The 22925-nt window shown below is 39.3% G+C and overlaps 1 protein-coding gene across 34 annotated transcripts in view; it reads right to left on the reverse strand.

The window, feature by feature from the left end:
• LPAR1 (lysophosphatidic acid receptor 1) overlaps positions 1–22925 on the reverse strand; it is a 406496-nt gene that overhangs the window by 53217 nt on the left and 330354 nt on the right. For 26 of the 34 annotated variants that reach the window (XM_081574148.1, XM_081574072.1, XM_081574156.1 and 23 more), the window contains one exon: positions 5056–5803. In XM_081574148.1, coding sequence (XP_081430274.1) covers positions 5056–5803 — 748 coding nt within the window. Of the gene's footprint in view, positions 1–5055; positions 5804–7603; positions 7814–11055; positions 11165–12212; positions 12793–22925 lie in introns of those variants that run through there. The other 8 variants (XM_081574200.1, XM_081574211.1, XM_081574222.1 and 5 more) reach the window with 3 other exon arrangements.

Here is a 22925-nt window from a genome sequence, read left to right on the forward strand (position 1 = left end):
ATCTGACTCCGGGATGGTTATCCAAAGAATAAAAAACACTAATTTTAAAAGATATGTGTACCTCTATGTTCAATACAGCGTTATTTACATAGCCAAGATATGAAAACAAGTGCCCATCAACAGATGAATGGATAAAGATGAATGGATAAAGAAGATGTAGCGTCAGACATAATGGAATACTACTCAGCTATAAAAAAGATGAAATTTTGTCATTTACAACATGGATGGCCCTGGAGGGTATTATTCTAAGTGGAGCAAGCCAGAGAGAGACAAATATATGATTTCACTTATTGTGGAATTAAAGTAATGGTTACCAGGGGAAGGAGTGGGGTGGAGGGTGAAATGGATAAGAGAGATCAACAGTACGGTGACAGATGGAAACTAAATTTTTGGTAGTGAACATGCTGTAAAAATATACTGTTGTACACATGAAACTTACATAATATTATAAACCAGTGCTGTCTCCATTTAAAAAAAAAATGGTGTTTATTCATCTTTTTATCCGTTAGTACATATTTAACAACTCAACAATATGTTTGTTGAATTAAATTGAACACAGAAGTACATAATGATTTGCTTATAGGATATTTGATGAGCTGAATTATCTTTCATCAGAGTAACAAGAAAACAACGGGCTCTCCTTGGTGTAAGGCACAGGGTACATCAGTAATAAGCAGTCGTTTAGCTTCAGTGGTGATCATTTCCAGCCAGAAGGGATCCAACTAGAAAAACAGTGTCTCTCTCTTCTTCCCCAAAGAGACAGGCCCCACCTGGATTTATTTTACTTTATGTTCCTCACGCTCTTCCACGATTACAAACCTCCACACCATAACCATTATTTTCTCTTTCCAAATCCTGGTTTCCCTCTTCTCTAATTATCCCCAACAGAAGTGTCCCCATCACAAAGAACAGAGCAAGAAAGGCAAGGACTTATAACTCAAGATAGACTGTGGTCAAATTAGGAAGAACTTGACTGCCATTCTGAATCAACTGTGGAACAGACTCAAAAGGAATTCTTGGTAAAATGTCAAGTGGGGAGAATTCAAGCCTGGAGAAAGGATAACATGACCTCATGCTAGGACAATGAAACTTCAAGTTAACTACACCTTGAACTAAACACTCCCTCAATCAGAAGCAGTCAGTGACTGGTGCTCCAACACCAAACAATGAAAAAGAGCCTATGAGATGAGAGTCATAAGCATCATCATCAGAAGAAAAAGGAGGAAAGGCATGCTCCCTGAAAGCTTTCTTCCACCCAGGAAATAAAGCACAGGCAACTAGGCAGTATCAACATAAACAGATGGAATTACAATGTTTCAATTCACCAGCACAGTGTTGCTCAAGCTTTATACCTCAGTTTAGCATGTTCCAGTAGTTGTTTGTATTACAGAGGCAGGAATAGAATGGAGGTGAAAAACACATGGGCTCTGGAAACAGACTGCCTGAAACATATCCTAGGTCCTGTACTTAACCAGCTGTGTGACCTTAGGCAAATTACCTAACCTCCCTGTGCCTCAGTTTTCACCTCTGGAAAATGAAGCTAATAAGATAATGGTACCTGGAAAACTCTCAGGGATGCTCTTTACAAAAAGTCATTTCTAAGGTAGAGTATAGCTTGGCACATGATTAAATGCTATATGTGTTTTACAAATAAAACTATTAAGATCCAGTACTCACTCAAAAGCAGCTTATACACAACCTTGTGCTTCAAAACTGCTACTGGTATTGCCATCATAAATCTCAAAGATCCTTTTATTTTATGTTGACTCCTAGAAATTTGACTTGTTGACCAACAAATCCTTTTAACTGAAGGACAAATAACCGATAAACATTGGTTTATTGAACTGAATAAGTCTAAAACTCAGAGGTCACTCTGACATGGTGAAATACAAACTGAAGGTTTGACACAGTTAAATCAAACCATAGTCATCACCAGAATAAATGAATAAGGTAAGCATTATTTATTGAGCTGCCACTGTGGTCACTTTCCAAGCTGTAGCAAATATTTGATGCGAAGGCATAAAATGTGACAAGGATGTAACCAGGGTTGGCTTCTGCCACATGACTGAACAAAATGGGCATCAACTTAGTGAATTCACTCTGGCTTTTTCTGGTCCTCAGTTTTGAAGGCTCGGAAATTTGGTTTTGTCACCACATTCATTTATTCAACAGTTTCTTGACAAGCACCTACTTTGCACCAGATCCTACAACAGGAAATGTGGAGAAAGTGGGCAACACATCATTACAATCCCTGCCCAAAGTTGCAAAGTTGACAATTTGGCAGAGAAGACATATTAAAAAACCAACCGTGCCCTACAAAAATACCTGATTGTCAATAACCTAATTTACAATGAGAAGAGCTTCAAGTAGACTAGAATTTTTGTTCCTACAGACCAACCCATCTCTTGGAAATCATGACTACGTAAAATTCAAGCAGGGGAGTATGTTGTATGAATGGGATCAGGCACCACATTGATAAAAAACCCTGGACTGTTTAGGGTTGTGAATTACCTATTCTGAGCCCTGCCTATTCTCCCATTCTCGCCCCTTTTCTCCAAAAGTCTAAAGTCCACTTTTCAAATTTCTGCTTCCTCTACTATAATGCCATACATTATCTTGTCTCACCAAATTTCTTCACCTATCACCCTGATTGATGTTTTCCATGTTCTAAAACTTCCTCCATCACATCCCTACCACTTATTTCAGAGGCAGCTACATATATTCAATCTTTGTAGAGTTCACCAGTTTAACCTCAGAGGGTGGCGTGATATCTCTTTCTTTCACGTTAGGGGTTGGTGTGGTGGGGCAGAAGGGCCACGTAGGGCCATTGTGCCCTGAAACTGTTGCTCCATAAACCCTCAAAATAATTCTCATTTAATCTGCAAAACCACCCAATCAGGCACAAAAGTTAACTTTATATGAATCATTAAGCATATTACACACTGGAAAATGCTAGGCATTATACAAAGGTCAAAATTAAAGCAAGAACTTGGCAGGTTCATAGTCCAAGTTCAGCAGTCACTTTCTGTTGGTCGTTCTATGAACTATGAGCAGTACTTGAGATAACAGTAGAAAAAGTGCATGCCTATGAAAAGTTTCAACCAATACTCAGATCAGCAGTAAACGAATACTTGAGTCAACACAGAAGTGAAATGTCTCATGTTATTTAATTAAAAAAAACAAAAAAACCCCCAGCATCCATGGTAAATGAAGACATGTTTCATCCCTACCATGTAGAATGTATACCTGTAGCACAGGAAATCACAGGGCTTTTGTTGATAATTAAACATTGATGGAAACCATTTTTGTACTTCAATTGAACTTTGTTTGACAGAAAAAGATAATTTCACATCTGAGGTGATGGGGGCCTCGGTAGGTCATGTATACTACTTACATGTGCCAGTTAGTCATAGTGTCAGGCCTTTAGTTGTGTCGACAATCCCGAGACCTGGTCTTTATCCTGAGAGCCATAATTAGGGCTCTCTTTCCCATGGCTAAAATTAACACAGCTCCCAGCATTTCAGAGGACCCACACAATCCCAGGTTCCATCCACTCAGCCCTGCTTTACAAACTGGAACAAAGAGCAATAAAGGGACTTTCCACTGAATTTTCATGGAGAAAGATGGAAAGCTTAATGTTTTAAAAAAATTTCTTTTAATGTGATGAAACAGCAACTTGAATACAGTCTATGGAGAAAATGTAATTCCAGGGGGTAATTATTTAAAATGCTCAGTGGATGAACTTTTAAAATAGGCCCTCTAAGTTCCAAAAGAAATGTTCTGTGTGTTTCTTCTTCATAGACACATTTCCAGGAGTCAGCACAAGGCCTAGAAGTTATGAGGTGTTCTTTAACTCTTTTCTGAATATATAAATGAATAAATATATTCCTCTGGATCACTGTGAATTTTTCATCCAGGAAAAATAATAATTATTTAAAGACAAAAATTATTCTAGTATACATCACATAAAAGAATAAAACCTTAAGTTTTTCACCTTGAAAGATGAATTAACTTTCACCACTAAAAACAGGCTCAATGGACATGAGTTTGAGTAAACTCTGGGAGATAGTGAAGGACAGGGAAGCCTGGCGTGCTGCCGTTCGTGGGGTCACAAAGAGTCGGACATGACTTAGCAACTAAACAACAACAATTAAAAACAGACAATGGAAAAAAAATAAGTTTTCATAAAGATGACTGTCACAGATGGCATTAATTCCAAACCATTTTGTGCAATAAATATATACAAAATCTTGATATACTTACCTATATGCATGCAGTAGCAATGACTGAATGTGAAAGATGTCTTATTAGGAAAAACACTCAAAAACGACTATACATGAAAGAATATTCGTAAGAGACTACAAATACTTTCTGGAAATTTGTAATAAACAGACTAGAGACAAAAGTTCCATAATTTGGGCTGTAATAAAACCTTTCAAAAGCAGGTATTTGTCAATACTTGATAGCCAAACTTGTTAATAACATCTTCCCCACCATCATCATTTGTATCACATCACTAAGACATTACCAACCAATCAGGCTTGCCTCACAGCTCAGTTGGTAAAGAATCTGTCTGCAATGCAGGAGACCCTGGTTTGATTCCAGGGTTGGAAATTCCATAAGCCATGTGGTGTGGGCTAAATAAATAAATGAATAATTTTTTGGGCTTCCCCTGTAGCTCAGTCAGTAAAGAATCTGCCTGCAATGCAAGAGACCCGGGTTCGATCCCTGGGTCAGGAAGATCCCCTCGAGAAGGAAATGGCAACCCACTCTAGTATCCTCGCTTGGAAAATCCCATAGACAGAGGAGCCTGGCGGGCTGCAGTCCATGGGGTCGCAAAGAGTCGGACACAACTGGGCAACTAATACTTCACTAAGACATTACTTCCCTGAGATCAATTCTGTAATTATAGGAAGACTGGGATGCTGACTTTATCGTAAACATTTGCTATAAAGATGCCTTGTCCCCTTGTAACTCCTGCATGTATACCTTGTGAATGTTTACACTGTTGTTATCACTACCATAAACTAATCTGGTTTGTTTATGGTAACTCACCAAGCACAATGACCACGGTCTTCAGAAGACTCATCATGGTATCCCGATTCCGTCGGGGTCCAGAACTATGCCGAGACATCCTCATAGTCCTCTGGCGAACATAGCCAAAGATATGAGCATACAGAACCACCATGACAACAAAGGTCACCAAGTTGAAAATGGCCCAGAAGACCAAGTAAGAGTCGCTGTAGAGGGGTGCCATGTTGGAACAATTTTCAATATCACAGATGCAGTTCCAACCCACACTGGGTATGGCCCCCATAACAATGGCCATGGTCCAGATGACCACAATCACCACCACCACTCGCCGATTGCTCATGCGCGTGTGGAGCTGCATACGGAAAACCGTAATGTGCCTCTCAATTGCGATGGCCAGCAGGTTGGCCACGGAAGCCGTCAGGCTGGTGTCAATGAGGCCCTGACGCAGAAGCCATGTGCTGACTGTCAGTCTCCGAGTATTGGGTCCTGTGTTGAACATTAGGTAGAAGTAGGCCAACCCAGCAAAGAAGTCCGCAGCGGCCAGATTCGCCATTAAGTAATAAATAGGAAAATGGAAGCGGCGGTTGACATAGATAGCCACCATGACCAGGAGGTTGGCCAACATGATGAAGATACAGACGGTGATTCCAAGCCCCATCACCAGCTTGCTGACTGTGTTCCATTCTGTGGCAAGATACTTTCCACTCCGGTTATAAAAGAAGGCGATGGACTCATTGTAGAAGCACTGCGGTTCATTCATGGCTGTGAACTAAAAGAGAAAAGAAGAAAGATGAGAAAAAGCGAAAAACCACAGATCCAAATTTGAAGATATATAGATGAAGCAAGGATTCTATGGTAAATGTGGCCCCCAAAAAGCCATAAGCAAAGGATTTGAAAATCTGACTCTCTGTAATGTTCTATGAATATGTTGAAACTCCAAGATTTCTTACAGTTTTACTGTCCTCAAGATTAAAGAGAGTTGGAGTTAAATAAATGACAAGGTCTGTGCTTGGTGGTTGCACATCATTGAAGTCTACTAGAAAAGCCACACGACCCAGAAATCATGCTTAAAATACATGAGACAGATGAGAATTTTGCAAGAGTGTTGTAACTGAAATATTTACCATAGTGCAATCTATTTTGACCTGTTATTTAGGGAATCTGTAAACACAGTTGGTTTATAGATAGGGTATTATTGCCCTATTATTCTGCATTTCTGTTCTCACATAGCATGTTCAATCTGTGTCAGGCATCTTGTAACGTTAAGTCCCCAAAGGAACTATCAGTGCCAACATTTCAAAGAGGTCACTATGCATCAAAGCTTCTTTGCCCAAAGCCAGCGTTTGCTGTTCAACATTCCTGTGGTCAGCACTGTCTATCCCCATGACTACTTACCCCAGAATAGCATTCATCAACACATCTATGACGTTTGAGAATTTTTTTCTTTTTGGAGGACATAAGAAATATCTTATCTAGTGTAACCTTCAAAGAACAGTTGATATTTGGACACTTCTCTAAAATGATAATGAGTGATAATGTTTCATTATGTGTTTTCATATTTTTAACATCCTCAATTGGAATATATTTGCTTATTAACTACTTCAACTCTTAACTTGAATCCAAAAAGGACTGAGGAGGTTTATAACAGAATGATATAGACAGTCAATAAAACTATTACAACAAAATTAGAGAGTGAGTAAGTAACATGAAGGAGAAACTAGAAAATTACATACCAAATCAACTTTCCTTAAGACTTAAGTTTACCTGTGACTCATAAAATTGGAGAATATTTTTTGAAGATAGCTCACAACCAACCTCTTTATCTTGCATTGCATTTGATAAATAATCTAGCAAATACAGGTTTTTTTTAAGCAAATATAGTTTTAACCACTAGTTTTTTTCAAATATTCTACTGAATATCCGTGGATTGTGCATAAATGTTTACCAGTCACAGAAACCTCCAAAACAGGGTGTGAGATTTTTCTTGAATGGTTAGTCTCCTGACTTGTCCAGACATCTAATGTCTCTTTCCTCATTTATACTAAATAGACTTTAGATCATGCTTCTATAATCATCACTCTTACTATGCTGTATAATTATTTATCACCTTGTTTCTTAAAAAGATGACACTCCAGGGGAAGAGTGGGGACCTTGCCTTATACATCTTGGTATTTCATGTACCTTCCAGAGAGAACCCCTCATTGGAGATCTGAGAATTTATGCTTCATTCCACTTCAAATCTTGCCATTACTCTGGGTAACTTATCTAATTTTCTAGCTTCTCAGTTTCTTGATCTCATCACTCATGTCGTTCTATTCCTATAACTCAGCTGCCCACTCCCATGGTTACACCCTGAACTTTGTAATCGTTCAAAACTGTCTCCCTTTGGAAATAATCAATTGATACATTCAATACTCTTTACATTTTAATTACTCTTCCCATTCTTTCCAATTTATACATTCGAGTTACTCACTTCCCACTCTTCCCAATTTCTCATTTGATCCCCAACACAGCAGTTTTTTGAAGCCATCTATTTCCTTAAGCATCCTACTTTTTCCCATTAGATTACCTCTCTATCTAACCCCTTTTTCCTTATCCATCTCGGGTTCCATAGTGTATCATTTCAACCACTTTTTTTGCTAACACAGGAACATATTCTCTTCTTGAAGACTCTTGAGATCAGGTTTCCTTCAGAATTTAAACATTTTCTGGTTTTGTTTTTGCTTTTGGCCACCAGGATGTCGGATCTCAGTCCCCCAACCAATGGAACCCGCATCCCCTGCAGTGGAAGCACAGAGTCTCAATCACTGGATTGCCAGGGAAGTTCCCCGATTTTGCTGGTTTTAAGCACAGTTATAGAGGACATAATCCTTATCTGATGTAACAGCCCCATCAAAATTTGGGGCAGCACTCCATAATGACACACATTAATTTCTAAAATAAAACATGAATGTTGTGCTGCATGCTTAGTCACTCAGTTGTGTCCGACCCTTTAAGACCCCCTGGAATATAGCCTGCAAAGCTCCTCTCTCCGTGGACTTTTCCAGGCAAGAATATTGGAGTGGGTTGCCATTTCTTACTCCAGGGGATCTTCCCAACCCAGGGATTGAAACACATCTCTTGTGTCTCCTGCACTGGCAGGTGAATTCTTTACCACTTGAGCCACCTAGGAAGCCCTTAAATATGAGTATATACACTAAAGTTGATAAATAAAGGTTATAAGTAGCCTCATATTGATTCATTCAGAGCAAATTTTGCCAAGGAATTAATAAAAAAAAATCTTCCATTTTCAGACCTTCTTGAATTTTATAATTTCAAGTTAGGAAGCAGAGACCTTTATCTTTTAATCGACTTGCTCCACTGTACTTCTGTAACCATTTCTTAGAATAACACCAGTCTTGGATGAATCCAACTGGTTCCTGTAATGGTAAAGAATCCACCTGACATTGCAGGAGACAAGAAATGCGGGTTTGATTCCTGGGTCGGGAAGATCCCTGGAGAAGGATATGGCAACCCACTCCAGTATTCTTGCCTGGAGAATCCCATGGACAGAGGAGCCTGGTGGACTACAGTCCATGGGGTTGCAAAGAGTCAGACATGACTGAGCAACTAACACTACTCCATACTTATGCCAAGGCTTCTGAGAAATGTTAGAGGAAATCTAAAATACCTGGCGGGCTTCCCAAATAGCTCAGTTGGTAAAGAATCCTTCTGCAATGCAAGAGACCCCGGTTCAATTCCTGGGTTGGGAAGATCCACTGCAGAATGGATAGGCTATCCACTCCAGTATTCTTGGGCTTCCCTTGTGGCTCAGGTGGTAAAGAATCAGCCTCAATTGAGACTTTAATGCCATAAGAAATCTGATTTTCTCCCTAATTATTATTCTGTGTCTTCTTCACAGTAACTATTTTAAACTTATCTGTTATTCTCTCTTGAGTCCCACCTTCCATCTTTGCATCAGTAGTTGCCAAAAGGGGAAACTTAGAAATCATCAGCTTGGAACTCTTATCTTTAAAATTACTACTCAAGATCCTATCCTTCTTTATCCTTCTGTTACAATGGAAAAGGCATACCCTTTGTCTCCAAGTGTTCTGAATCCCATCCATCCCTACTATTTCCAGAACCTTGTTCTATAAATTGCTTCCCTTTCTCTTCTTCAGATCTTCAATTCTCCCACTCACTCATTCTTCTCTCCCATGAATCCTTCCTATCTATAATCAAGCTGATCTAATCTCTACCAAAGACAGAAAGAAAGCCTTACAATAACTTCATGTTCACTTTCAGGTTTGATGATTCTTGCCCCTTTATGGCCAAGTGCTCTCTCTTATGTCTCACTGGACACACACTGGTTTCTCAATTACCTGTCATATGGCTTCTCCTCCTACCCCTCCATGAAAACCACTCTAGCCAATCCCTGAGTTTCAGACAACTTTCCAAAGTCACACCAATCTGGTGGCTGGTCCAGTGGAAAGTTTTCAGTCCTCACCATACTAACCCCTCAGAGCATTAGATACATGACTGGAAGCCTCTTTTTAAGAAAATCCTCTTTCTTTGACTCTCGTGACATCATATTCTACTGGGTGCTGATCTCTCTCTTGGGCTGGTCCTCCACAGTCATTTCCAAGGTTCCCCGTTCTCTGTGCAATATTACTATTTCTACCCTATCTTCTCATTTAACACACTTGTACTGATTTTTCAAAACTGTCCTCCAAGATTTCAGTTATCTTATATACCTCAAATATTCCCATGCCCAGTCATTCAGTCGTGTCCAACTCTTTGTGACCCCAAGGACTGTAGCCTGTAAGGCTCCTCTATCCATGAGATTTTCAGGCAAAAATACTGGAATGGGCTGCCATTTCCTTCTCTAGGGGATCTCCCGACCCAGGGAGCAAATCCACATTTCCTGCATCTCCTGGATTGGCAGGCTGATTCTTTACCCCTCACCCACCTGGGAAGCCCAAATATTCCCATACCTATACATCTAACGGAGAAGGAGGTGGTAACCCACTCCAGTATTCTTGCCTGAAGAGTTCCGTGGACAGGGGAGCCTGGTGGGCTGCTGTCCGTGGGGTCGCACAGAGTTGGATGTGACTGAAGCGACTTAGCATGCATGCATGCACTGGAGAAGGAAATGGCAACCCACTCCAGTGTTCTTGCCTGGAGAATCCCAGGGACGGAAGAGCCTGGTTGGCGCTGTCTATGGGGTCACACAGAGTCGGACACGACTGAAGCAACTTAGCAGCAGCAGCAGCATACATTTAACCCCTATTCCTTTTCTGTGCTTTAAGTAAATATCAAATTGCCCACTGTTATCTCTTACTATCGCATAGTCTCTGTGTTCAAAACCAAGCTCAAACTTAAAATCTTCCCCAGCTTGTTCCTCCTGTGGTCTCTATGGCCAAGGCTAGAGAACCACAAGCTTTCTAGTGGCCTGAGTGCTAAACCTGGGAAATTCCTTTTTCTCTCATCCTCATCATTCAATCAGTAACCATATCCTATAAATTCTCCTTCCTCAGTATCTGTTCAACCTGTTAACTATTCCATCCTCCTGGCCACCAGCAATACTACTATACTGGTTTCCTAGGTGTTCTTTCTACCTGGCACTAATCTCTTCTCTAGTGATCTTTCTAAAAGACAAAACAGCTCAAACTGTTCCTCTACTGAAAATGTTTCAGTGGCTTACAAGTGCACATAAGCTAAAGACCTAAACTCTTCAGCCACTTTATCAGACCTCTCTTGCCTCTCCTGCCTCAACTTAAGCTATTAATGACTTCAAGCTCTCTGCTTCACCTGTTTAATGTACTGTAATCTCTTTCACCTCTGGTTCTCAGCATCACTGAGAACGGAAATTTTCTGCATCAGCAGCTAGAGCATTTGTAAAACACAGATTGATAGCCACATTCCAAGAATTTCCAATTTAGTAGAACTGGGGGGGGGGGGGCCCAGGTGATACTGATGCTGCTGTCTAAGGACCACACTTTGAGCACCACTGGCCCAGAACAATCTTTCCTCCATCTTCACCTTATACTCATTCTTCATGTACCAGTTGAATACTATTCTTTTTGGTTGTTCTCCCAAGATCTTCCCACGTCTCGGCAAGGTGCTCCCTCCACAGTTCCCTGCATTACACCTATAACAACACACAATGTACAATAACTGCTTAATTATCTACTGACATGTCCCCACACTAGACTAAATATTATGAGGGCAGAGGGTCTAGCTTTCTTGTTAATTGTTGTATAGCATCCAACTATTAGACTAGATGCTAAATATATATTGGTTGCTTCTAAAGCTAATTCCAAAAATGTTTACACTTCATGAGTTTCCTTTCTGCAAAGGATATTTTTTAAAATGTAAATATATATGTTGTATTTCACAGCATTCCAACTTCTGAATGACAACTGCCAACAAAGTCAAGCAGTGATATGTACAGCTTCATTGCTTTTCCCACATAGAAAACCTGTATCATTAATAATTACAATACAAAGTATAAATTGTCTTTTTAAGCCACACTACACTAAGATGAATAAAACTGACAAATTTCTTCTAAAGGAATTCAGTGTTTACTCAGCAAATGGCATGTGACCTGGTTTTATGCCATCTCTTATCTCTTAAAAATTGAGTAGTGATACCATGAAAAGCATACTATATTTAATGACATAATTTACATGACTTTTTTGAATCTTGGTTTTATTATCTGTTAAATCAGAAGATTGGACTAAATTATACATAAGGTCTATTTCAGATTTAAAATTCTACAGTAAGAATATTCTGGGTAAGAATTCTATATTTAATAAAATCACCAGTTAAATATTAAAGCAGTAGAAAATATACCAGGAATTAAAAATAGTAAAGGTAGATAACTCCTGTGGAGAAGGAAATGACAACCCACTCCAGTACTCTTGCCTGGAGAATCCCATGAACAAAAGAGCCTGGAGGGCTACAATCCATAGGGTTGCAAAGAATTGGATATGATTGAAGCAACTTAGCACAGATAATGCCAGAAAAAAAAAATTGGAAATTTAGCTAAATTTAGTACAACAGAACTGAATTGAAAAAAGCATTAAATCTTTTCTCCTATCATTTACAAATATCAGCAGATCTAGAGAATAAGTGAAAGAGACTTTGGTAGCATCTTCAATGGGATTCAGAACGGTAGTCTGAAAGTACTTCTTTACTTTTTCAGGACCTGATGGATTTCGGTGTCGACCATCTGGTGATGTCCATGTGTAGAGTCTTCTCTTGTGCTGTTGGAACAGCGTGTTTGCTATGCCCAGTGCGTTCTCTTGGCAGAACTCTATTAGCCTTTGCCCTGCTTCATTCTGTACTCCAAGGCCAAATTTGCCTGTTACTCCAGGTGTTTCTTGACTTCCTACTTTTGCATTCCAGTCCCCTATAATGAAAAGGACATCTTTTTTGGGTTGTTAGTTCTAGAAGGTCTTTTAGGTCTTCATAGAACTGTTCAACTTCAGCTTCTTCGGCGTTACTGGTCAGGGCATAGACTTGGATTACTGTGATATTCAGTGGTTTGCCTTGAAAACGAACAGAGATCATTCTGTCGTTTTAGAGATTGCATCCAAGTACTGCAGTTTGGACTCTTCTGTTGACTATGATGGCTACTCCATTTCTTCTAAGAGGTTCCTGCCCACAGTAGTAGATATAACGGCCATCTGAGTTAAATTCACCCATTCCAGCCCATCTTAGCTCACTGATTCCTAGAATGTCAATGTTCACTCTTGTCATCTCCTGTTTGACAACGTCCAATTTGCCTTGATTCATGGACCTAACATTCCAGGTTCCTATGTAATAATGCTCTTTATAGCATCAAATATTGCTTCTATCACCTGTCCCATTCACAACTGGGTGTTGTTTTTGCTTTGGCTCCATCCTTTCATTCTTTCTGGAGTTATTTCTCCACTGATCTCTAATAGCATATTGGGCACCTACTGGCCTGGGAAGTTCGTCTTTCACTGTCCTATCTTTTTTGCCTTTTCATACTGTTCATGGGGTTCTCAAGGCAAGAATACTGAAGTGGTCTGCCATTCCCTTTGCCAGTCCCTATAATCAGACTGGTTATATTCTTTGCAGCCAAAGATGGAGAAGCTCTATACAGTCAGCAAAAACAAGACCGGGAGCTGACTGGCTTGGATCATGAACTCTTTATTGCCAAATTCAGACTGAACTTGAAGAAAGTGAAGAAAACCAGTAGACGATTCAGGTATGACCTAAATCAAATCCCTTATGACTACACAGTGGAAGTGAGAAATAGATTTAAGGGACTAGATCTGATAGACGGAGTGCCTGATGAACTATGGATGGAGGTTAGGGACATTATACAGGAGACAGGAATCAAGACCATCCCCAAGAAAAGGAAATGCAAAAAAGCAAAATGGCTGTCTGAGGAGGCCTTAAAAATAGCTGTGAAAAGATGGGAAGTGAAAAGCAAAGGAGAAAAGGAAAGATATTCCCATCTGAATGCAGAGTTCCAAAGAACTCTGGAGAGATCAGAAAGCCTTCCTCAGAAATCAATGCAAAGAAATAGAGGAAAACAATAGAATGGGAAAGACTAGAGATCTCTTCAAGAAAATTAGAGATACCAAGGGAACATTTCATGCAAAGAAGGGCTCAATAAAGGAGAGAAATGGTATGGACATAACAGAAGCAGACGATATTAAGAAGAGGTGGCAGGAATACACAGAAGAACTGTACAAAAAACATCTTCACAACCCAGATAATCACAATGGTGTGATCACTCACCTAGAGCCAGACATCCTGGGATGTGAAGTCAAGTGGGCCTTAGGAAGCATCTCTACGAACAAAGCTAGTGGAGGTGATGGAATTCCAGTTGAGCTATTTCAAATCCTGAAAGATGACGCGATGAAAGTGCTGCACTCAATATACCAGCAAATATGGAAAACTGAGCAGTGGCCACAGGACTGGAAAAGGTCAGTGTTCATTCCAATCCCAAAGAAAGGCAATGCCAAAGAATGCTCAAACTACCGCACAATTGCACTCATCTCACATGCTAGTAAAGTAATGCTCAAAATTCTCCAAGCCAGGCTTCAGCAATACGTGAACCGTGAACTTCCAGATGTTCAAGCTGGTTTTAGAAAAGGCAGAGGAGCCAGAGATCAAATTGCCAACATCTGCTGGATCAGTGAAAAAACAAGAGAGTTCCAGAAAAACATCTGTTTCTGCTTTATTGACTATACCAAAGCCTTTGGCTGTGTGGATAACAATAAACTGTGGAAAATCCTGAAAGAGATGGGAATACCAGACCACCTGATTTGTCTCTTGAGAAACCTGTACACAGGTCAGGAAGCAACAGTTCGAACTGGATATGGAACAACAGACCGGTTCCAGATAGGAAAAGGAGTACATCAAGGCTGTATATTGTCACCCTGCTTATTTAACTTATATGCAGAGTACATTATGAGAAACACTGGGCTGGAGGAAGCACAAGCTGGAATCAAGATTGCTGGGAGAATATCAATAACCGAGAATATCAATTACCGAGAAATATCAATAACCTCAGATATGCATGTGACACCACCCTTATGGCAGAAAGTGAGAAGAACTAAACAGCCTCTTGATGAAAGTGAAAGAGGAGAGTGAAAAAGTTGGCTTAAACCTCAACATTCAGAAAACTAAGATCATGGCATCCGGTCCCAACACTTCATGGCATATAGATGGGGAAACAGTGGAAATAGTGGCTGACTTTATTTTTCTGGGCTCCAAAATCACTGCAGATGGTGACTGCAGCCATGAAATTAAAAGATGCTTACTCCTTGGAAGGAAAGTTATGACCAACCTAGACAGCATATTAAAAAGCAGAGACATTACTTTGCCAACAAAGTTCCATCTAGTCAAGGCTATGGTTTTTCCAGTGGTCACGTATGGATATGAGAGTTGGACTATAAAGAAAGTTGAGCACCGAAGAAGTGATGCTTTTGAACTGTGGTGTTGCAGAAGACTCTTGAGAGTCCCTTGGACTGCAAGGAGATCCAACCAGTCCATCCTAAAGGAGATCAGTCCTGGGTGTTCATTGGAAGGACTGATGTTGAAGCTGAAACTCCAATACTTTGGCCACCTGATGCAAAGAGCTGACTCATTGGAAAAGAGCCTGATGCTGGGAAAGATTGAGGGAAGGAGGAGAAGGGGACGACAGAGAATGAGATGGTTGGATGTCATCATCGACTCGATGGACATGGGTTTGGGGGACTCCAGGAGTTGGTGATGGACACGGAGGCCTGGCGTGCTGCAGTTCATGGGGTCGCAAAGAGCCGGACATGACTGAGCGACTGAACTGAACTGAACTGAACTGATGGATTTAGCCAGAAACCCACATCAAGCTCTGGGAGTATCCAATTCAACTATGATTGGGTGGACTATAAGCCAGTAAGGAAGTCATGGTTATAAGGATAAAGGAAAGAGGAAAAAAATTAGCAAACCCAATGGAGAGAAAGCAACTCAGAGGAGATGACCATCCTGAAGAATAACACAGAATGCCTCCCCTTGAAGCAGATATATGAAAATATGGGGGGGGGGGGCAGTGAGCAGAGGGAGAAGGGATTAAATGCCAGGATTTGTATTTCTAATTTGTATTCTCAAAGTGCTTTGTTAGGATACAAGCACTGAAAATAGAGAAAGTCATTGTAAAGACAGAAAAAAATATTCCAGAAAAAACTCTATCGAGATTATATTAGCTTCCTATTGCTAACATAACAAATTGTCACAAATTTAGTAGCTTCAAAAGACAAATTTATTATCTTATAGTCCTGGAAGTCAGAAGTCCAAAGTGGGTCTCACTGGGCTAAATCAAGGTGTTGGCAAGACTGTGTTCCTTTCCAGAGGCTCTAGAGAATTTTTCATGTCTTTTCCAATTTGCAGAGATGGCCCAGATTTCTTGTCTCCTGGCCCCATTCCAGCTTCAAAGCCAACAATGACCAGTCAAGTCAAGCCCTTCTCACACTGACATTATTCTAACACCGACTCTTCTTTCTCCATCTTCCACATTTCAAGATCCTTGTCCACCCAGATAACCTAGGATAATCTCCCCAACACAAAATATGGAACTTCATCACATATGAAAAGTCCCCTTTGCCCTGTAAAGTAGCATATTCACTGGTTCCGGGATTAAGTACACAATGGACATCATCAGAACTCTATCAGTGTGGCCACCGAAGAGATAAAAAGCCATTTCTGAATTAAAAGCAGTAATTCAGGCAGTGAAATGAAATACAAACATTTCAGAAAACTGAAATGACAAGTAGAAAACACTTAGGAAAGTTACTCAGTGTTCATACAAGAAGGTCTGAGATAAGAGTAAAAGAAAAGAAGGCACATACAGGAAAAAATTCCTCACATAACTGCTCTTCCAACTAAGACCAGGAGGACACAGCTTAAGTAACACAACTTGAAGTATATGAAAAGTTACTGCTCATAAAGAAAGACCTCAAGTTACTGATGTAAGTTTACATAAACTACAAAGGAACTAATTAAAATCAATTAAAATTCAGATATAGCTAAGTTAGATTTTAAAATCTCAGGGTTAAAATTCTAAATTCTAAAAATATAAAAAGTAAACAAAAAGCAAACAAATATTGAGAGAAAGAGAGAAAATACAGTATTTCAAAACTTCTGTGTAGAATTCCAAAGGACAGAATACAACCAATCAAAATCTCCATTATTTAAACTGTACTTCAATTCGGAAAAAATCTCCATTATATGGAGACAGTGTTTGAGATCCATAAATTCTACAACCAGCTATACTTAAATTCTCATAAGGGGATAATAAAGAACAGTCCTGAGATGTGGGAGCTCAGAATGATCATCATATACATTTCCTTCCTAAAGAAAACATAAACACAAGTAAGCCATGAAAAAAGTAAAAATGAAAACCACAATAGAATAAAAAGACTAGCAGCAAGCATTAAAAATACACAAAACATAACTGAGTCTAAGTAACTGCTCCTCACATGGTTATAAAACAAAGCAAATATCAAAAATAACTCGAATGTATACTTATTGTAAAAACAATAATACTCTGGAATTAAAATCATTGTATTGATAATAAAAGAGAAAAAACATTTAACACTAAAATATCAATAAATATACATGTATATATAGTGGGCACATAAGAACCATTGTGTTCATAATGAATGTTCTCATAATAAAAATTACAGCACTGCCCCCAAAATCACTGCATTGGCAAGACTTAAAAATGAAGGAAGAGAAGTATGTAAACATCTGTTTTATTACTTAGGCACAAATCAAAGCATACTATTTAAGTTGTAACAATAATTTTCAAAAGTAAGTTTAAATATGATTCAAAAAGCACCAAACTGAGTAGTTAACATATTAAAAATAAGATGACTACTTTTCATATTACTGGACAAAACAAAGAAAAATGGGGGAAACAACTATGTAAAGAATGACAATTTTGTGAAATTTATATAGATAAAACTATAAATGATTTGCCTATCTTCTTTAGAAAAGTAGTATGTGTTGCAAGAATTTAGGAGAAAACAAGAATATAATCAAACAAAACTCAAATACTTTTTAAAGTTCATTATTCCAAAATCTCAATCACTATAATTAGAAATTTCTCTGTAGTGAGTTACAGAATTCCACTCTGCCCAAGAAACAAAGACATAAATAAAATAGAATGATTCCAAAAATAAACTGTCCTCAAAGCTAAAAAGAGAAGTCCACATTCATGCCCTTTTCACATCTACCAATTCCATCACAGGATGATCGGGTGGAGGGAGAAGGCCTCACTGGCTGCTCTACAGAACAGACGTTCCAAATCTCAGAAATCTACCTCACCCTATCATGCGATCACAAAAGAACTCATAACAAATCTGCCAAGTCTGAACTCTGAAGAGGCACAGAGGGTGTTCATCTTCATTAGGCACTTCATTTGTTCATTGGCACATTCACAGACATTACTGGAAAGCCAGGTACAGGCAAGGCACTGCAGTGGGCTACGCCTTCCAGGGGTACCAAAATGATACACCTGGGTGTCTGCTGTGGGGCCACTCCCTTTCCATCCAGTGTGGTCTTTAATCTCTTGAAAGACAGCTACATCTTCATTACCCAAGTGAAGGGAATGCTTAGCACAGCTAGCAGACTGGTAATTAAGTCTATATGATTTAGTAAGTATTTAGATAAGAATGCAAATATGCACTCTGACAGACTAAAAAGAGATTTTAATCTATACAGAATAAAGGACCAGTAATATGACCCTAAATCAAGTCAGTTTGGTTTCCCACTTCTGTTAAAGTAAAACAATGGAGTGGGTGAGGGCTTCTTCCTGATTCTGATGCTCACCAGCTAATCTGGTCTCCAGTAAGTCTCACAACATCTCTAAGTGTCGATTTCTCATTTGTAAAATAAGACATCTCTAGTGAAAGTGTTAGTTGCTCGGTAGTGTCCCACTCTTTGCGACTGCATGGACTGTAGCCCACCAGGCTCCTCTGTTCATGGGATTCTCCAGGCCAGAATACTGGAGTGGGTAGCCATTTCCTTCTCCAGGGGATCTTCCCAACCCAGGGATCAAACCCAGGTTTCCCACACTGCAGGTGGATTCCTCACTGTCTGAGCCACCAGGGAAGCCATGGATACTGGAGCGGGCAGCCTATCCCTACTCCAGGGATCTTCCTGACCTCGCAATCAAACCAGGGTCTCCTGCATTGCAGGCAGATTCTTTACCAGCTGAGCTACCAGGGAGTTCCAACTCTAGTTCTTAAAGCAGAAATACTCAGACTTTTCACACATTTCCTCCCTCATTCCCTTCCATCCACAAAAAAGATTGAAAAGAGAAGCACAGAATTTAATAAATGTCATTAAGTCTCTATTTACAAGAAAAATATTTCTCATAGTTTTTACAGCCTCAAATGAGAAACAATAAAAAGAAAAAAAGGAATGATCAACCACTAGAATCAGAAAACAGGTCACAAAATAATGCTGACGCAAACCAAAAACGTTTTAAAGTTAGAAAGTCATATTTCAAGTAATTGCTGCTGCTGCTGCTGCTAAGTCGCTTCAGTCGTGTCCGACTCTGTGCGACCCCACAGACGGCAGCCCACCAGGCTCCGCCATCCCTGGGATTCTCCAGGCAAGAATACTGGAGTGGGTTGCCATTTCCTTCTCCAGTGCATGAAAGGGAAAAGTGAAAGTGAAGTCGCTCAGGCATGTCCGACTCTCAGCGACCCCATGGACTGTAGCCTATCAGGCTCCTCCATCCATGGGATTCTCCAGGCAAGAGTACTGGAGTGGGGTGCCATTGCCTTCTCCTTCAAGTAGTTGAAGAACATGCAATTACTAGATTTTTTTTAAAGTTTATCTGAAAAAGTACATAAAATGCTACTTCTTATACAGTAACAATGCATGCGAATATGATGTACGGACATGTAAAAAAGAAAACTATGTAAAACAAACAATAACTCAATGAAAACACTGTGTATCTGTTATGCCCTGTAACAGGCTGCGTGAATGACATCATATTAGCTGAATTTTCAGAGAAAATTCTGAGTTAGGCCCAAGAGAAAGAAATGGAAAAAAACAAACAGACAAAAAACCAAAACAAACACTACGACATGCTAGAGAAAAATATAAGTAGTGTTTTAGATGCGCTGCTGAGCTCCGCGGGAACAGCAAACTGAGGTGATAGGACGCCTTGGTAGCAGACTGTCAACATTATAGAGACAAGGCATTAAATATTACCGGGAAAAAGATGCTGCTGCTGCTGCTGCTATGTCGCTTCAGTCTTTTCCGACTCTGCGCGACCCCATAGACGGCAGCCTACCAGGCTCCGCCATCCCTGGGATTCTCCAGGCAAGAATACTGGAGTGAGTTGCCATTTCCTTCTCCAGTGCATGAAAGGGAAAAGTGAAAGTGAAGTCGCTCAGTCGTGTCCGACTCTTAGCGACCCCATGGACTGTAGCCTACCAGGCTCCTCCGTCCATGGGATTTTCCAGGCAAGAGTACTGGAGTGGGGTGCCATTGCCTTCCCCAGGGAAAAAGATGAGCCTTGGCCTTAACTGAGGCAGTGACTTAGAACTGAGACCAAGAGCTAAGCGAGGAGTCTTGAAGCTCTCCCTGTCAGTAAAAGAGTGAAGCAGAAAACACTCCACACAGGTGCACTGGGGAGAACGAGTAAGTCTGTCTGTCTTGCCCAGGCTCCTGGCTGGGAAATAAACAAACTAAAGGACTCCCTTTGGAAAGTAAGACCCCAAGCCTATAAATCACACACAGATGGGATCTGAAGTTAGACCTGTTGCCAAGTCTGAGAACCCACAGAAGGAGAAATTAACAAAAGCCACAGCCCTTAAGCTTGTGATATCTCCGCCCACCCTCCCACCCCCACGTCCATGTGCCTGGCACTAGCAAGCATCAGCCCTCTCCAGAGGGCCAGACATCAATACAGCTACACAGGATTCTCTCTGGTCAGCCCCACTGATTAATTCATCATCCCAAAGAATAAAAACACACAAGAAGGATACCATGTGTGAGAATCAGCAGAAGGGTACACAGTAGGATTGGATCCAAGAATATCAGATTAAAGACAAAACTGAACCGATTAAACTTTTGCATTCTCCCTTCTCCACTTCAGTTGGTTCCAGTGACATTTCCATTTCTATTCTTTAATGCTTATTTTTAATATATGAACATGCATACTTGACGTCTACAGGCAATCCTCCTCCCTTGGTAAGCGCTCACTCCAATGCCTCCAGCTCCCTGTGGTTCAGCATTACTTCCATTTGTTTTTTTTTAAATTTATTTATTTATTTTTATTTTTAACTGCACTGGGTCTTTGTTGCTGGGCATAGTAGACTTTTTCTAGTTGCAGTGAATGGGGGCTAGTCTCCAGATGTGGTGCGTGGGCTTCTCATTGCAGTGGCTTCTCTTGTTGTGGCACACAGGCTTAGTTGCCCCACGGCATGCGGGATCTTCCTGGACTAGGGATCAAACCTGTGTCCCCTGCATTGGCAGGTGGATTCTTAACCGCTGGACCACCAGGGAAGTCCCTCCATTTGTTTTGAAACCTACCTAAAATTACTTGATATTACATTCTCAGTTTATTTGGTTATCTTTGTATGATGCTAGCACATCCATGTTACAAGCACAAAAGGAAGATTAAGAGTGAACCAAATTGTCAGCCAGTATTATTTGAGAACAAAAATAAAAAGTTCCTAAATAAAACAATTATCTATATTTATATATCTAGATCTATATAGGGAAAGATAGAGATGTGACTAAACAGAGTTTATTCCAGAATGCAAAGATGATTTAACATTTAAAAAATCTGGTAATAGAAATCATGACATGAACAAACTCAAGGAAAGAAAAAAGGCCAATGATCATCTCATTAGACATGCAAATATGTATTTGGTAAATTTAAATAACTTTATGATAATTTGCCAATCTAGGGTTAGCAGGAAACTTTCTTAACTTGGTAAAAGGTATATGTATGACAATTGTCATATTGATGGAGATATTAATATTCCCTTTTAAGAAATAAAACAAAGCTGATTCAATCACCAGTTGCCTTTAGCATGTATTAGTGATTATAGACAAAACAATAAGAAAAAAAAAAGAACTGGAAAAGAAAAACTTTTTATCACAAATGATTAATTATTTACCTATAAAATACAAGATGATCTATAAACAAATTGTATTAACAGAGTTTAGCAAATTTGCTGAATTAAATATCAAGCCACATGAACTGTGTTCATATAGAAATATCAGAAACAAATTTTTAATTATTATTTCAAGGACAACACATAATAAAAAAAGTTTATTGATTCTAGCAATAAGTCTAAATATTCAAAAGCTTACAAGGAAACCTAAATAATTTAAGAGATAGCATCTCATGGGCAGAGAAAGATGTTAAGATGTCAGTTTTTCAAAACAGTAATATATAAATTCAGTGCAATAAAATGAAAATCCCAAAGGGTTTTTCATGAAGCTTGAGAGACTCTCTGAATACTGCTGCAGAAGTACAAAAGAGCCAGAGTACGCAAGGTAACTTGGAAGTCAAAGAACTAGATGCCTTATGGAAAACCATATTTTGTTTCAAAGTGATAGTAGTAAGACATGATACTGGCACAGAAAAATGAACAACCAATGACATAGAATAAAGAACCAGAAACACACACTTTCATGGTAACTTGATACATGGCTTTACCTACCAATGGGGAAAACAGCACTGACTGTTCATCTGTGTGAAAAAATAAAAGTAAAACAAACTGTCTTTTCTATATCATACACAGAAATCAAATTCAGGTGATGTAAAGACATGTGTAAAAAAGGAAATAAAAAATATATTTATAAATTGCAACTAGAGGGATTTTTCTAAACAAGACCAAAACATTGACAAAATTCAAAACTTCCATGCAGCAAAAGACTTTCTGATCAATGAAAAGAAAAGTTAAAGAATAGTAAAATTTTGGCAATGAACATAATAAAGTTTTAGTTCACAAATCAAAATAGAAAAGCCAAACAATCCAATAGCAAAATAGGCAAAGATGGGAACAGACAATTCATAAAAGAGGAAAACTAAATGGCCAATCATCACATGAAAAGAAAATTACTTTTCAGGGAATCAGAGAAAATTAAATAAAAACTGCAGTCAGATCCAATTAACCAACCATTCCATTGGGTAGTTAAAATTTAACAAGTCTCTGAAGATATCAAAGGTTGAAGAAGACTGCCATACTTTTATTGTGGGAATAAAATTTTAGTACAACTGCTTTGCAAAACAGTTTGGCAAAAACCTCTTAAATTAGATATATTCATACACATGATTGTGCAATTCCAACCCTAGAAAACCTCACACATGTGCCTGAGGAGACATACACATGAATTTTTATTGCTACTCTTTTCTA

Source organism: Giraffa tippelskirchi, chromosome 1 (genome assembly GCF_054371585.1).
Source record: "Giraffa tippelskirchi isolate mGirTip1 chromosome 1, T2T-mGirTip1v1.2.pri, whole genome shotgun sequence".
Lineage (NCBI taxonomy): Eukaryota > Metazoa > Chordata > Mammalia > Artiodactyla > Giraffidae > Giraffa > Giraffa tippelskirchi.